Below are 13,896 nucleotides of genomic sequence, written 5' to 3'. Positions count from 1 at the left end.
AAATGCGAGCGGGAACTTTCTGGCTGCAAATGAAATGATTTCTGTGCGCAATTATAGTCTGGCTGCAAAGGTGTGCTTGCGAGCAGGTGAGAAAACGTCTTGTATTCCACTTTTGAGCAGCAGCATGAACGGAAAGGGTGTGTGTGTGTGTGTGTGTGTGTGTGTGTGTGTGTGTGTGTGTGTGTGCGCGCGCGTGTGTGTGAGAGAGAGGGGGGGGTTCACTGTCCTGAGGACATTTCAGGCATTTCATGGATCTAATGCGAACGCATCATTTAGTTGAATAGTTAAGTTATAAAAATTCATTGTGATTAGTATCAGCAAAATAAACATGCAAAATATACATTGTTCAATAACAGCATTTGCACGACAGAAATATTTTTGTCAAATCATCAGCTCTACTTATGGGGAGCTAAACTGAATAAAACATACAGTTTCAGAGTCTTATTCTAAGAGAGTCATACAGAAACCTGCCATCAGAATATAAACAGGAAAGATAAGTTTATAAAAATGAATAATAATGCATTCAGTATAGATAGATGTGTTATTTATTTAGAAATTCATTTCTGCATATTTGGTCAGAGCTCACACTCATTCCTCATAGAAAAGGTATATGATGCATATTATGCCCAGGGGCAAGTATTATACCACTGGACGGGCAGCTCTGTCACTTAATACAGCTACTGTTTCAAATATATTTTACAACATGTGTTAAATTTCAGCAGCTGTCACTTCAAAAAAAATGAACATACTGACAGGTTTGCTCTTCTCTACCTGTTATTTAAATATCTGGCATCTACTGAAAAGTGTATTATTTCTTCTTGACAACTAAACTCTGTGCTAAAAGCATTCTGGTTTAGCTGTAAGGAACAATCTTTGCCACCCTGTTTATGACAATAATTACATTGTGAAGACCCTGTATAAATAAATTTAAAAGCTTTGCATCCTTCCTTTAATTCCATGAGAAGATTTTCATTATTAGGATATGTGGTAGGCACTCATGGCTATAATGATGTTATCATAACATATGTGTAACAAATGAAATAAAGTTATATTAATAACTTATTCCCACTCTAGAATGTTTATTTAAAACACCTGGACAGGATTAACATTTACACAGAACCTGTCAAGTAGCGCAGTAATTTACCCATTTCTTAAATTAAAGTATAGTAACTAAAACAAGTCAAAGGAGGTACAATGTACATGATACACCATGATAAACCATGTAGACTGAAATCAAATATAACTTTCCTGTTTGAGATATGTAGTAATAATGTAGAAAAAAACTTTGTATGGTGAATTGCATTAAATAAATCAGACAGGCGTTGCTATATTTATCACAATATTTCATATTTTGGTTCTCTTCCATACAGGGAAGAAGCTTTGACCTTGACCAAGGAAATTTTTAGTTATGTACTTACCATAACTTTAGATGTATGGGATCCATCTCGCCTACATTCTCTACAGATGGGCTCGGAGCCGATCCTTGGCTCCGACTCGGCAGCTATACAATAGAACGCAGTCTCTTATTGGCTGAGTTACCTCATATCCCAGGATGCACCACTACTGCTTCCCCAGATCTTGTTTGTCCGCACACATGCACACACACATAGACTGTTGTTATAACATTGCCAGGTGTTTCAAGAGAGGAAGAAGTTTAATTCGGATCGTCCGGTCTCTTCTGGCCTACAAGGCAGGGGGAAGGAGGGTGGGTTATTAGGAATGTAGGCAAGATGGATCCCATACATCTAAAGCTATGGTAAGTACATAACTAAAAGATGTAATGTGATCCTATCTTGCCTACATTCTCTACAGATGGGACAGCGTCCCTAGCACCTAATTCCTGGGTGGCTCACTGGAAAACACTCCTGAGAACCGTGGAACCGAAGGAAGCTCGACCCCTAGATGCCACATCCAATTTGTAGTGAGAAATAAAGGTGTGGAGAGAAGACCACGTGGCAGCCACACAAATGTCACTAATAGAGAGCTTGGAATGAAAGGCTGCCGAAGTGGCCATAGCCCTGGCAGAATGAGATTTCACTGGAACTGTAAGCTCCTTATTTGAAATGAGATAAATATGACTGATACAGTCTCTGATCCACTTGGCAATAGTGACTTTTGTGACGGCTTTGCCCAATTTACTATCCGAAAAGGACACAAACAGTTGATCTGATTTTCGTGCTTGGTGTGTCCTGTCCAAATAGAAACGCAATTGCCTATGCACGTCTAAGCTGTGAAAGGTATACTCAGCTCTGTTTGAATACTTAGGGGAAAAAAACGATAATTCCAGTGATTGTTGCAAACAAAAGTTAGAACAAACCTTTGGTATAAAGGATGGGTTTAGTCTAAGAGATACTCTATCCTTGTGAAATACCAGGTATGGTGGTTTGACACATAGGGCTTGAAGTTCTGAAACTCGCCTGGCTGATGTAATGGCAACTAGAAGAGCAGTCTTCCAAGAAAGAAATTTTAAGTCACAGGTTGCTGCCGGTTCAAAGGGAGATGAGGTTAATGCACCTAACACCACGTTAAGGTCCCACGGTGGTGCAGGATGAGATATAGGGGGCCGTAGAAGCCAAGCTCCTTTAATAAAAGCTTTGCACAACTTGTTGCTCATTAAGGGTGGTTCTACACTCTCATGAAAATTGGAAATAGCAGCCAATTGGACTTTGATGGTAGACACCGAACAACCTTGGTTGAACAGGGAAGCTAAAAACTTCAGAACCTCTGACACCGAGGCTGTCATATGGTCTAATCCTCGGAGTTGGGCCCAAATAGCAAATCTCTTCCATTTATTGCTGTACATCTTTTTAGTAGAAGTCTTGTGGGCCGAGGACAAAATATGCATGACTTCAGGGTCGAAAGAATGGCTCCTGACTATGGTCAGAAGAGGAGTAGTCAAGCTGCTAACTTCAATGAATGGAGGGACTGATGGAGCTGTCCTGACTGATGCGTCAGGAGGTCCGGAACTTGGTCCAGGAACCAGGGACCCTCCAATGCATATTTGTGAAGAAAGGGGAACCAGACTTGACGAGGGCAGTATGGGGCGATTAGGATCATTTTGCTTTCCAAGCGAATCGCCTTCTGAATCACCTTGGGGAGAAGGGGAACCGGTGGAAAAGCGTATAGCAGGCCGGGGGGCCAAGCTTGGACCAGAGCATCCTTGGGGATCTCCCCTGGAACTGGGGTGAGAGAGAAGAACTGCTGGCATTTTGCATTGAGGGGAGTTGCAAAAAGATCGCAACATGGAGCTTCCCATCTCGTGAAAATCTGTGTTACTACTCTGTTGTTCAAGGACCACTCGTGAGGGGAGAGAATAGTTCTGCTCAGTCTGTTGGCTATCACATTGGATCTCCCCGGAATGTGCGTTGCCACTAGGAAATGTTTGGTAGCAATCGCCCAATCCCATACCTTCATGGCCTCTCTGCAAAGGGGGTAAGACCTGGTCCCTCCCTGCTTGTTCAAGTACCAGACTACCGACATGTTGTCGGACTGAATGGCAATCGTACCCTGGGGGAGGTGATCGTGCAGTGCATGCAACATTAAAAGCACCGCCCTCATTTCCAGGATATTGATGTGGAGAAGACTCTCGTCGGTGTGCCACGTGCCTTGGACCGACCTGTCCAGATAATGCCCCCACCACCCTGTCTGGGAGGCGTCCGTAGTCAACGTGGCCGAGGGGGATGGGGGAACGAAGGGTCGCCCCTGATCCAGGTTGGAGGAGAGAAGCCACCAACGAAGATCCTGTTTGCATGTCTCTGTGATCAATATGTGGTGACTGAGGGGAAGGTCTTGATAAGACCACTGGACTGATAGGAGCCACTGGAGTATCCTCATATGCAACCTTGCCAAGGGGACCAGAAGAATGGTGGCTGACATGGAACCCAACAGCTGCAGGACCATTCTCGCTGGAGCGCGACGTCTGAGGAGTAATGCCTGAACCTGAGACTGCAGCGTTGCTATCCTTTCCACAGGAAGATAGACTCGCATCTGCCTTGAGTCTATTTCCGCACCAATAAACAGAATACGCTGCGATGGCAGCAATACGGATTTTGTCCAATTGAAGGTGATTCCTAAGGAGTTGCCTAGAGAGATGGTGGCTGCTAGAGTTTTTAAGAGTAGACGCCTGGAGGTGGCAGTTAGGAGCCAGTCGTCTAGGTATGGAAACACCTGGAATCCTAGACCTCTCAGGTGAGCGGTCCCCACCGCCAAACATTTGGTGAACACCCTGGGGGCTGTGGTGAGACCAAAGGGCAGTGCACGGAACTGGAAATGACTGTCTCCTAGGCTGAAGCGCAAGTGTCTCCTCGACGCCTGATCTATCAGAATGTGATAATAGGCGTCTTTGAGATCTATGGAGCACATCCAAACACCTTTCTCCAAAAGCGGGAGAATGGATTGCAAGGTGACTATCCGGAATTTGGACTTTTTCACTGATCGGTTTAATTTGCTGAGATCCAAAATGGGCCTCAAGTCCCCGGTCTTTTTTGGTATCAAAAAGAATCTTGAGTAAGTCCCTGATCCGGCCTGATCTGCGGGGACAGGTTGGATGACTCCTTCGATATTTCGCTGGCTGCCAGATCCCGTTGACTGGGTGGCGGGTCCGGGATTCTTTGGGATGGTGGGGGGGGGGGGTTAAGAGAAGGGAATGGTGTAACCTCCGGCGATGATTCGGAGCACCCATTGGTCTTGAGTGATATTTTCCGAAGCCTTTAGGTGCCTCGAAAAACGACCCCCGACTGGCTCCGGAGCTGCACAGTCGGGCACTCCTTCAGGGATGCTGGAAGGAGGAGGAGCCACGAAAGGACTCGCGGTCTCCAGTGTTGCGGGGGCCTCCGCCGCCTCTGGGACGGCGTCTCCCTGAAAAATTTCCCCCTCCTCTGCCTCTAGAAGGGGAATCGCTCTGCTGCGACGAGTAAGGCTTTTGAGACTTACGGAACCACATTTTCCCTCCTCTTCGAGCCTTGGGATAAGGTCTGAAGGGAGTGGAAAACCGGGTCCCTACGGCAGTTAAAGTCTTACCCTCCTGTTCGCAGTGAGTCAAAGTGTCCTTTACCTTAGGTCCAAACAGGGAGGACCCATCAAAGGGGGCGTCGGCAAAGGAAGACTTAAAGGCCTCCGCAAAGTGACACAGGCGTAGTCAGGCTTGTCTCCGTAGAGCAACACCTGTTCCCGCCGCTCTGCTCGCTCCTTCGGCTGCATAAGAAATGAGCCTCATGGACGAGTTGGATAAAGAGGACAGGGTAGCCAACTGGGAGTTGACCATCTGGGCCAACTGCTCAGGTAAGTTATCGGAGAGGGTATCCGAAAGCTCCTTGACCAGATCCCTCTGCAGTCTCGTGAAATGCGTCAAGTAGTTCAGAGACCTTAGTGTAAAGGTCGCTGAAGTAAGGGTATGCTTCCCGTACCGATCCATGCTCCTAGACTCCTTATTAGGAGGATGGACGGACGTTGTAGCCTCTGCCACATCTTGCTGGGTGGCAGATGCCACCACCAAGGCATCTACAGCCACACCTTTCGAAAGAAAGTCCTTATCAGGGGGTGCCGAAAGGAATTTATTGGGGCGAGCTGGCACCGGTTCAACAGAGTCCGGGTGTTCCCACGCCCTTCGAGAGATCAAATCCAGAAGCTCATCGAAGGGCGGAGACACCCAGGAGGCGGAGGGCTGAGCCCCGAAGGCCTTGAGGAAAACCGACTCCTCAGCAGAAGGGGGTTTGGACTGCCAGTCGCCTCGTTGCTTAAGGATCTCCAAGATATCCGCAAAGGATACATCATCCGAGGACGACTTGGGGGACCCTTCCGCATAATCGAGGTCGGTATCCGAGGTGAGAGACTCATCAGGGGAGTCAACGTGCTTCCTCTTGCACTGTTTCTTCCTCGGAGGTTCCTCCGAAGACATTTCGGAGGGACCTCCAGGAAGAAGGGAACCCCCAATGGGGGTAATCACAGGCCCAAGGGATCCACTGTCGTGAGACAGGGGGATTGCAAAGGAGCCAGTCTCCGTGCCAAGGGAAGGTGGTGGTGAAATAGTAGAAGTGGCCAGAGAGGATTTGGCCAAGGCACTCCTCATGGCCTTGAAGGCGGGACCCCCAGAGTCCTGGGATGGTTCAACCCCCAAGGCCACAACAGCAGTCGGAACTCCCGCCGCCGCACCGAGAGGGAGGCTCGGAACCGAAAGGATCGGTCCCGAAGCATCCCCCCCGGGGTCGACAGTGGAGGTCCGTGTACCAAACCCCGACCCAAAGGGCGGGGTTGGAGTTAGGGTCGGAACCGACCCGACAACCTCCACCGGCCCCACCAACACCGACTCCAACGGTGCCGAAGCTGTTGGAGGAGGAACCGAGATAGCAGGGTGGGAAACCGGCTCCGGAGCCGACTGGGCTGGAGCCGAGATCAACTTTTGAAAGACCGGAGACTGAAAAAGCCTTTGAAGCACCCTGTCTACATCCGAATCAGACATCCTCGACGACCGAGAAGAGACCGACCGGGTCCGAGTCGACTTCTCCGCCGGCTCCGAAAGACTGGGGGACCGGCTCCGTATGGGTTCGAGAAGTATCGGCGCTGAGGGAGATTCCACAACCACTGCAATTTCCCTCGGAGCTGATGGGGACTTCGGCACCGAAGGGGAAGAGTCTGAGCAGGCAACCCTCATCGGCTCCGAAGGCAGTGGAGCCGATGGAGATGACTCGCCTCTCGACGCTCGAGCTCTCGACTCCGAAGCCAGAGGAGTCGAGGCTGGAGACATCGAGGCAGACCGTTCCGCCCTCGGCTCCGAAGTCCGTGGAGCAGACTGAGAAGCCTGCCGTGATTTTTTTGCTGCCGGATCCGACGGACTGGTCGGAGCCGAAGATTTTTTCTTCCTCGAAGGGGAAGAAGAAGAAGATAGGGCTTCCTCAAAGGAAGGGGTAATAAGCACTTTCAAAATCAACTTATTTTTCCTCCCTTGGAGCACACGAGAGGAAAAAGCGTGGCAAACGCTACAGGATTCCTGGAGGTGCTTCGGGCCCAAACAGTAAACACAAAGAATGGTCGTCCGTAATGGACATTTTATAGCTACATTTGGAACATTTTTTGAAACCTGACGGTCTATGTTCCTTCGACATGTTAACTAATTCAACACACTAAACTTCCAAAACAAACTACACAAAACTACCAACGACAGCCTAGACTCTAAGTAAAATGCCTAGGATAGGGCAAGGCCCCTCTAACTCAACAGGATCACTGCCACAAAAAATACAATTTTACCACAGAAAAATACTAAATCACAGTCACACAACAAGTAGCTGTTAAAACAGCTTTTGGGTAAATTTTAGCACAAAATTTGACAGAAATAAATGTCACTAAGAGGCACTTAGCTCAGCCAAGTCCGAGACCACGTCTATGCTTCAGAAGCGGCAAACGAGATCTGGGGAAGCAGTAGTGGTGCATCCTGGGATACGAGGTAACTCAGCCAATAAGAGACTGCGTTCTATTGTATAGCTACCGAGTCGGAGCCGAGGATCGGCTCAAAGCCCATCTGTAGAGAATGTAGGCAAGATAGGATCACATTACATCCTAGGTTTAATTAGCAGCCCAGGTACAAAAGGCCTGCTCACTTCACTCTGGGGCAGGGGGATAACGCAAGATATTCTTGGATTGCCTGCCACTGCCTTTTCTCAGTAGAGATTAGGAGAACAGGAAACCAGCTACTGCCAACAAGGTCTCTGGGTGGTATTTAATATGGTGTGTGTGTGTTTCAATGCTGTTTCAATGAATGTGAGTTTCAAGGGCAGAGAAGTTTTAATGCCAAGTCTATTTTCATTATGAGACCGTACAGCTTTGTTTAGCAGATGTCTATTAGTGTTATTGCATTGTGCTATAAAATGTAAAAATAAAATCCAAATAATCATTGTAGAAGTAAAGCAGTATGCATACACTAGTGTTTATGGTAAATGGGGCAAAATAGCCAGGTAATGGGACACTGGAATAGCTGCAGGGGAACTCTGGTGCCATATTATTGTTGTTTGTTCTTCAGTTTGCATTTGAAAGTTGGTATCCCACAACTCCATTGGTGTGGGTGGGATTACATAAGTGTGCATGCAAATGTTATGTTAATCAGCATACAGATTTGTACCTATTTTTCATGGGTCTTGTCCAGATTTTTGATGTTTCCAGGTTGAGAGGTATGGACTGGACAGACTTCCTGCGCACGCCACAACCTTCCTGTCTAAACAACACTAAAGATAACTGTTGTGATGTGCAGAAGTTCAGCTGCTGTTGCTAGCATGCAGCTGAATCTGTGCTGATTAATTATCTGAGCTTGCAGATTAACCAATCAGTTTCAAGAAAGGTGGAAACAACTTAGAATTACAGGATTACATCGTAAACTCTGGACAAAATCTTTGATTTCTGGACAACCCAGAAAAAAAATGGATAGGTTTTCATTAAGTTTCTTTGGTAACTCAGTGTGTCACAGAAAACATCATGGCATGTCACTGCTGACACGAGTGTCATGGGTTCTCCATCACTGGCATTAAACAATGGCCCCCCCTTGATAGCTCTCATCCTGTAGGGTGCTGGGAGATCCTTACCACAAGGAAACTAATGGGCTCAAGTTAAGTAGGGGAAGGCTTGAAGGTCAGCAGGAGTTGAGGTACAAAAACTACCCACAAAAAACATCAACAGACCTTTTTGTGGCTGCAACATCATCTGGATGTAAACATTTTGAGTTGTACATTTCTTGTGTCTTCTATAGATTTACCAACATGTGCTAAGCTTTCAGCTGTACATTGCACCCTTTCTCCTTTGTCCATAAATTGTATGATTTGATCTTTTTTGAGACTGATGCTACTATCTCATTTCAGCTCATGTAGCTGCTTCACTTTGTCCACACCAAATTCTTCCTTACTTTGGAATAATCCATCTCATCTTCAGTTCCATTTGTTGAGTTCTTTGTTAACATTTTTGTTAAGGCTCCCATTTCATCACTGTCACTTTTATTCAGATACTGGTCTTCCATTTTCAAATTGCCTTGGAATGATGTACCCTCACACAAATGCCACAGTGTCTCACAAATATCACAGCTTCATCTTAGCCAATAACTCCAGGTCCTTTCCACACTGCAAAGTTAACCCTTCTTTAGTATACCTTTTCTCCCATTTCATATTTTTAATTATGGTACAGAGTTATCTCTGGACATTCAGTCTCAACAAATGTATTCCTTGACACATGTGATGCTGAAACATGTTCTCCCACTGTGACACTGTCATGCTTCTTGTACTCACTTGCAGCAGACACCTTGTCAGTACAAACAGAACTTTGGGTTCTAGCTATACACAAGCTGATATGCTATGTGACCATAGATATTCTGAATACTGTTTTTTTAGCTATTAAACAATTTAAAGAAATTTCTTAGTCATAATTACTACTAGCTTTTACTTTCAATATTATTTTTGTTATCTTAAAATTGTGTCTTTTTAGAATCCTATCACTTGAAGGATTTTGCTGTGGTCAGTTTCAAAGCTGAAGTTTTCTGTCATCTTGCCCTCCAACTAAAGCATTACTGAGTATTCCACCACTGTCACTGAACTTTTGACCATGGTTGCTTATCCAGCAATGAATACATCTTTTTACAATTTCTGATAATTTCTTTTGTATTTATAATGCTTCTGACAATGAAGCATACAAACTGATTAATGATACAAAAGTACCAGGTGCCAGATTCAAGTTTGTGCAACTCCACAGCAACTGTCTTGCTGTTCTCAAAGAGGACAGAGGCATGCTGACATCTGGCATGAGGTTATGTCTGCTATACCTCACAACTATCAATTTGCTTTAAATACATTCAGAATCCTTGTTTCCTGAACTTCAACCCACAGAAACATATTCAAACTGAAGGTACATAAAGGTTTCTTAAAAGCTTTTTGCATCTCCTCCCTGATCATGGCTTCTGAAACTATGAGGACATTATTCTTACGAGTCTCCTTTAAGGTCTTCATCTAGAATGCTGACAAAATAATATCCAGAGTTCCTGAAATCAGAAGTCTCAGACAGTTTAAACATCAGTGCTTTGTCATTTTCCATGGTAAAGAACATTTTGGCCTTTAAGGACATCCTTCTCAGCAACAAACATATCGCAACTAGAATTACTTCTGTTTCTGTATCATGCTTTACCTGTCAAGTTAATGCTGGTACACTCAGTGTCTTCATGGGTTACACTACTTTTCCATCTCCAAACCTGAAAGTCCCAACTACTAGGTGTATCAGTTTTTAGTACTTTTTCACCTCACTGATTCTACGTGACAAACAAAAATTGACGCATCTGAAACTGGCTCTTTGGAGAACAATGCTAAGTTTCAGTCTTCTGTATCTTCAGATATTTTGCTTTCCTCTGCTACTTTAACATGTTGACATCTGTTTGGAGACACTTTAGCCCAGTGACAGGTGCTCCAGTATTCAGCAAACCTGGACCTCTGGCCACCTGTGGCTAGTTGATTAATACCTGGTAATAGCAGTCTCATCATGCTGTTTTACTTGCCTGTGAAACATACTGCATTATGACACATGTTAATGTCTACTGCAAAGCCTTATGTTTTTTCTCTAAAAATGCATTTTAGGGCTGACTTGACTGATCAAAAATTATGGTGCACATTGCACGAGTAACAAATTTCCCGTCTTGGTGTAGCAGGTTACCTCTTTTTGCACAGCATTAACTGTCAATCGGTGCCTTCTTAACTGCCTAATAGACATTTTTATTAACTTCTCATTCATAAAGGCACCTTTAAAGGTATGTACACCCTTTAAAAGCTCAATGTGTCGCTATACTTATACAGATGTGTATCTCTCTCTATAAACATAGATACACAAACATACTAGGCAGCACAGTGGCATACTGGCTTTGGTTAAGATCTCAACCTCACACCACAAGGGTCCAGACTTCAAGTCTGACACCTGGTTACTATGTGAATTCTACAAGTTTTCCTCACATCTGAGATTTCTTTAGTTGCTCCTGATTTTATACCCAAGACTACACTGGTTGACTAATGACTTACCTATTTAATCAGAGGCTACGGACAGACCACTGCAGGAAACTCATAAGACGCATGCACATAACTACATATAAAGCAGCAATTTGGAACATCACATAAACACCTACTGCAAATCTTTAGAACACTGAAGAAGCCAAAGACTCTCGTAAAAACACAAGCACAGACTGGGAAAACATGCAATTTCCAGAGAGAAGGAACCCTTCCCAGGAAGAGAAGCAGAGAACTGAGCACCAAGAGGAAGAAATGTTGCTAACTGTTGTATTAATGTGTGGCCCTTACTTGTCCATATATGTATTTGCCCTTGTTCTTTCGATTTGCAGCATGGATGAGAAGGATCAATTCACTTACCTAATTAACAAGCAAATAGACATTCGAGAAGGGAGACAGGAATTTTCTATACAGATTAATACTGACCAAAGTCTGTTGCACATATCTATACAAATTAGCACTGATCAAAGTCTGTCACACATACTTACATGTGGGTAGTAGATTAGCACTGATCAAAGTCTATCACACATACTTACATGTGGGTAGTATTCCATGACAAGAAGATACTCCATCCGGCCCTCTGCTATACACCTCTCATCTGATACAATAAAGCGAGCAATGTTATCGTGCTCCATCAGGGGAAGACGGTAGATGTTTCTTTCATTAATAAACATCTGGCGATTTGCAGATGAAAAGACCTTAACAGCCACAGAGCGCTCATCCAATGACCCTTTATAAACTGCCCCATATCGGCCTCGTCCAATAAGCTGCAATACAAAAAAAAAATTATAGGCAATATCGTCTGTATCCTTTGCACCTCCTACTTTGAAAAAAAAAAACATTAAGAGACAGCACTAAAAACATAAGGAAACGAAGCTCAAGGGCTTCCAAGGCAGGAAATGCCAACTGTTATTACTGCAACAGTGATGCACCATGAACATCTGTAATTACTCAAGAAAATATTAATTCACTGTTGAGGATGTGTTACAACGTCTTATTTTTTATTCCTTTGTTTCAGATTTAATCAGAATGCAATGCTACTTATTTTCTGTTCAGACTTGTTGTTAGCATCAGACTCCCAACTCCCTACACAGCTCCTTCTGCTACACCCATTATCTCAAAGGGCACCCCAATGCATCTTTTCAGCAGTCACGCCCAGTCTTTTTTCTGCTGTCCTTATGTCCCAGCATGAAGTAAGACAGGCAATGTGGAGTACCTCATGTAAGACCCTGCTGCAGGTTCACATGACAGCTGTGCTTACTCTTCCCTCATACCCTCCAAACCCGCTTCATTTTTCTGGGCTCCAGCTTCTACTAAAGCTCCACAGGCATGTCCACCTACCCAACATAAGTATGCTCATCTTTATATCCCTGTCAATTCCATTAGACATTACAGCCTCTAACTGAACTTGGGTCTCCTGGGTTGTAGTCAGCCCCCCCCCCCCCTTCTGTGCCAATGGACTGGTTTACAATGAGCGTAACTTATATTTAAAACCTGAGTAAGAAAGACAGAGTTGTAACAGATCCTCACAGCCTGTTGATATTTACACAAATAACTAATTTCTCTCTCACTATTTAACTATGATAACTCAGTTCTTCGAAACATTTTTTCTTATTTTTAACAAGATCATTTTAAAAGGTGCAATGGACAATGTTGGGTAGTACAGTCAAGTGGATTATATTCTTCTGGCAAAGTGGACAATGGCTCTAGATGATTTACAGTATGCAACAGCCTATACTATCAGCAAGGTACAAGTAATTAAAGTTCTCTATTACCATTATTATTTCATAATGTACAACAGACAACTGCCAAGTATTTCAATGCACAGACTTACAACAGCATGCAAGAATAAATAATCAGCAATGTAGCAAACAATCTGATACATCACCATATCATTAAAGGGAACCATTAACCTGAAAACATTTTATCAAGAGACAATACAAAAGAATTAATGCAGGAATACTAGATGTCTCAATAGCCACCATATAACCTGATCTTTATGACAGCCCACTGTAGGAAGTGGGAATCAGAGATTCACAATGAGGTCTCACTGAATCGGTTATTATTCTGAAAAGACACTCAGCAGGGGTTATAAACTAGGGACTCTTTCCTGGGGACCCACTCTCATCAAAATTATTTCACTCTTTAGCATCCATGCTGAAGGGAGGATGAGAACACTTTGCCAGTACATGCAATGGCACTACTGTGCTGAATTAGGTAGGTATGCTCTGCCCAATACTCACCAGTTCTGTCCCCAAGAAAGATGACCAAGGTCCAAGATTAAGTTTCACCTGAGAAGCACAAACTACACAAGCACATACAATTACAAAAGCAGTAATACCTGCATTTGTGATACCCAAGGCAAGTCAAGAGCCTGTCCAATAAAAAGGGAGAATGGCTGAAGGGAAATAATACCCTATGCAAAAGGCTCTTATGAAGACTAACTGAAGGGGAGTTCTTATACATGTTACTTCATACTGCAAAGGTCCAAATGGAGAGGCGAGGTGCTTAAATGGACAGATGAAATCAGCAAGACAAGAAAAGTACTATTGCTGGGACTGTATTCATCCTCATACCTTGGCAAGTGCCTTCACATGGAGGACCCTAGTTTTACAAAATCTCACCAAGATAACACAGATATATAGACTGTATTTCATATAGAATATATCATGGCGAAAGGTGGGTTAAAAAATAAAAAAATGACAGCTGGCTTCACAGGTCTCAGGATGAAAAAGTGCCAAAACCTGATGTATACCCTGGTGCCAGGACTGGGAAAAAAGGCAGTACAAAATCCTCATGACATGGAAACATTCCTACAACAGGGTTAGGTCCGGCTCAGGTGGAAGATGGATCCCCTGCTGTAGAACAGTAGTCCACAATAACA

At 44.2% G+C, this 13,896-nt stretch overlaps 1 protein-coding gene across 1 annotated transcript in view; it reads right to left on the bottom strand.

Annotated features, from left to right (window-relative positions):
• BMPR2 (bone morphogenetic protein receptor type 2) overlaps nucleotides 1-13,896 on the bottom strand; it is a 1,499,742-nt gene that overhangs the window by 541,330 nt on the left and 944,516 nt on the right. Inside the window, exon 6 of the mRNA XM_044075094.1 lies at nucleotides 11,549-11,779. Coding sequence (XP_043931029.1) covers nucleotides 11,549-11,779 — 231 coding nt within the window. The remainder of the gene's footprint in view (nucleotides 1-11,548; nucleotides 11,780-13,896) is intronic.

Source organism: Protopterus annectens, chromosome 6.part0 (genome assembly GCF_019279795.1).
Source record: "Protopterus annectens isolate FY-2018-M chromosome 6.part0, PAN1.0, whole genome shotgun sequence".
NCBI classification, from domain to species: Eukaryota; Metazoa; Chordata; order Ceratodontiformes; family Protopteridae; genus Protopterus; species Protopterus annectens.
The sequence above is the reverse complement of the archived record's forward strand: the minus strand, read 5'-3'. Positions and strand labels throughout refer to the sequence as shown.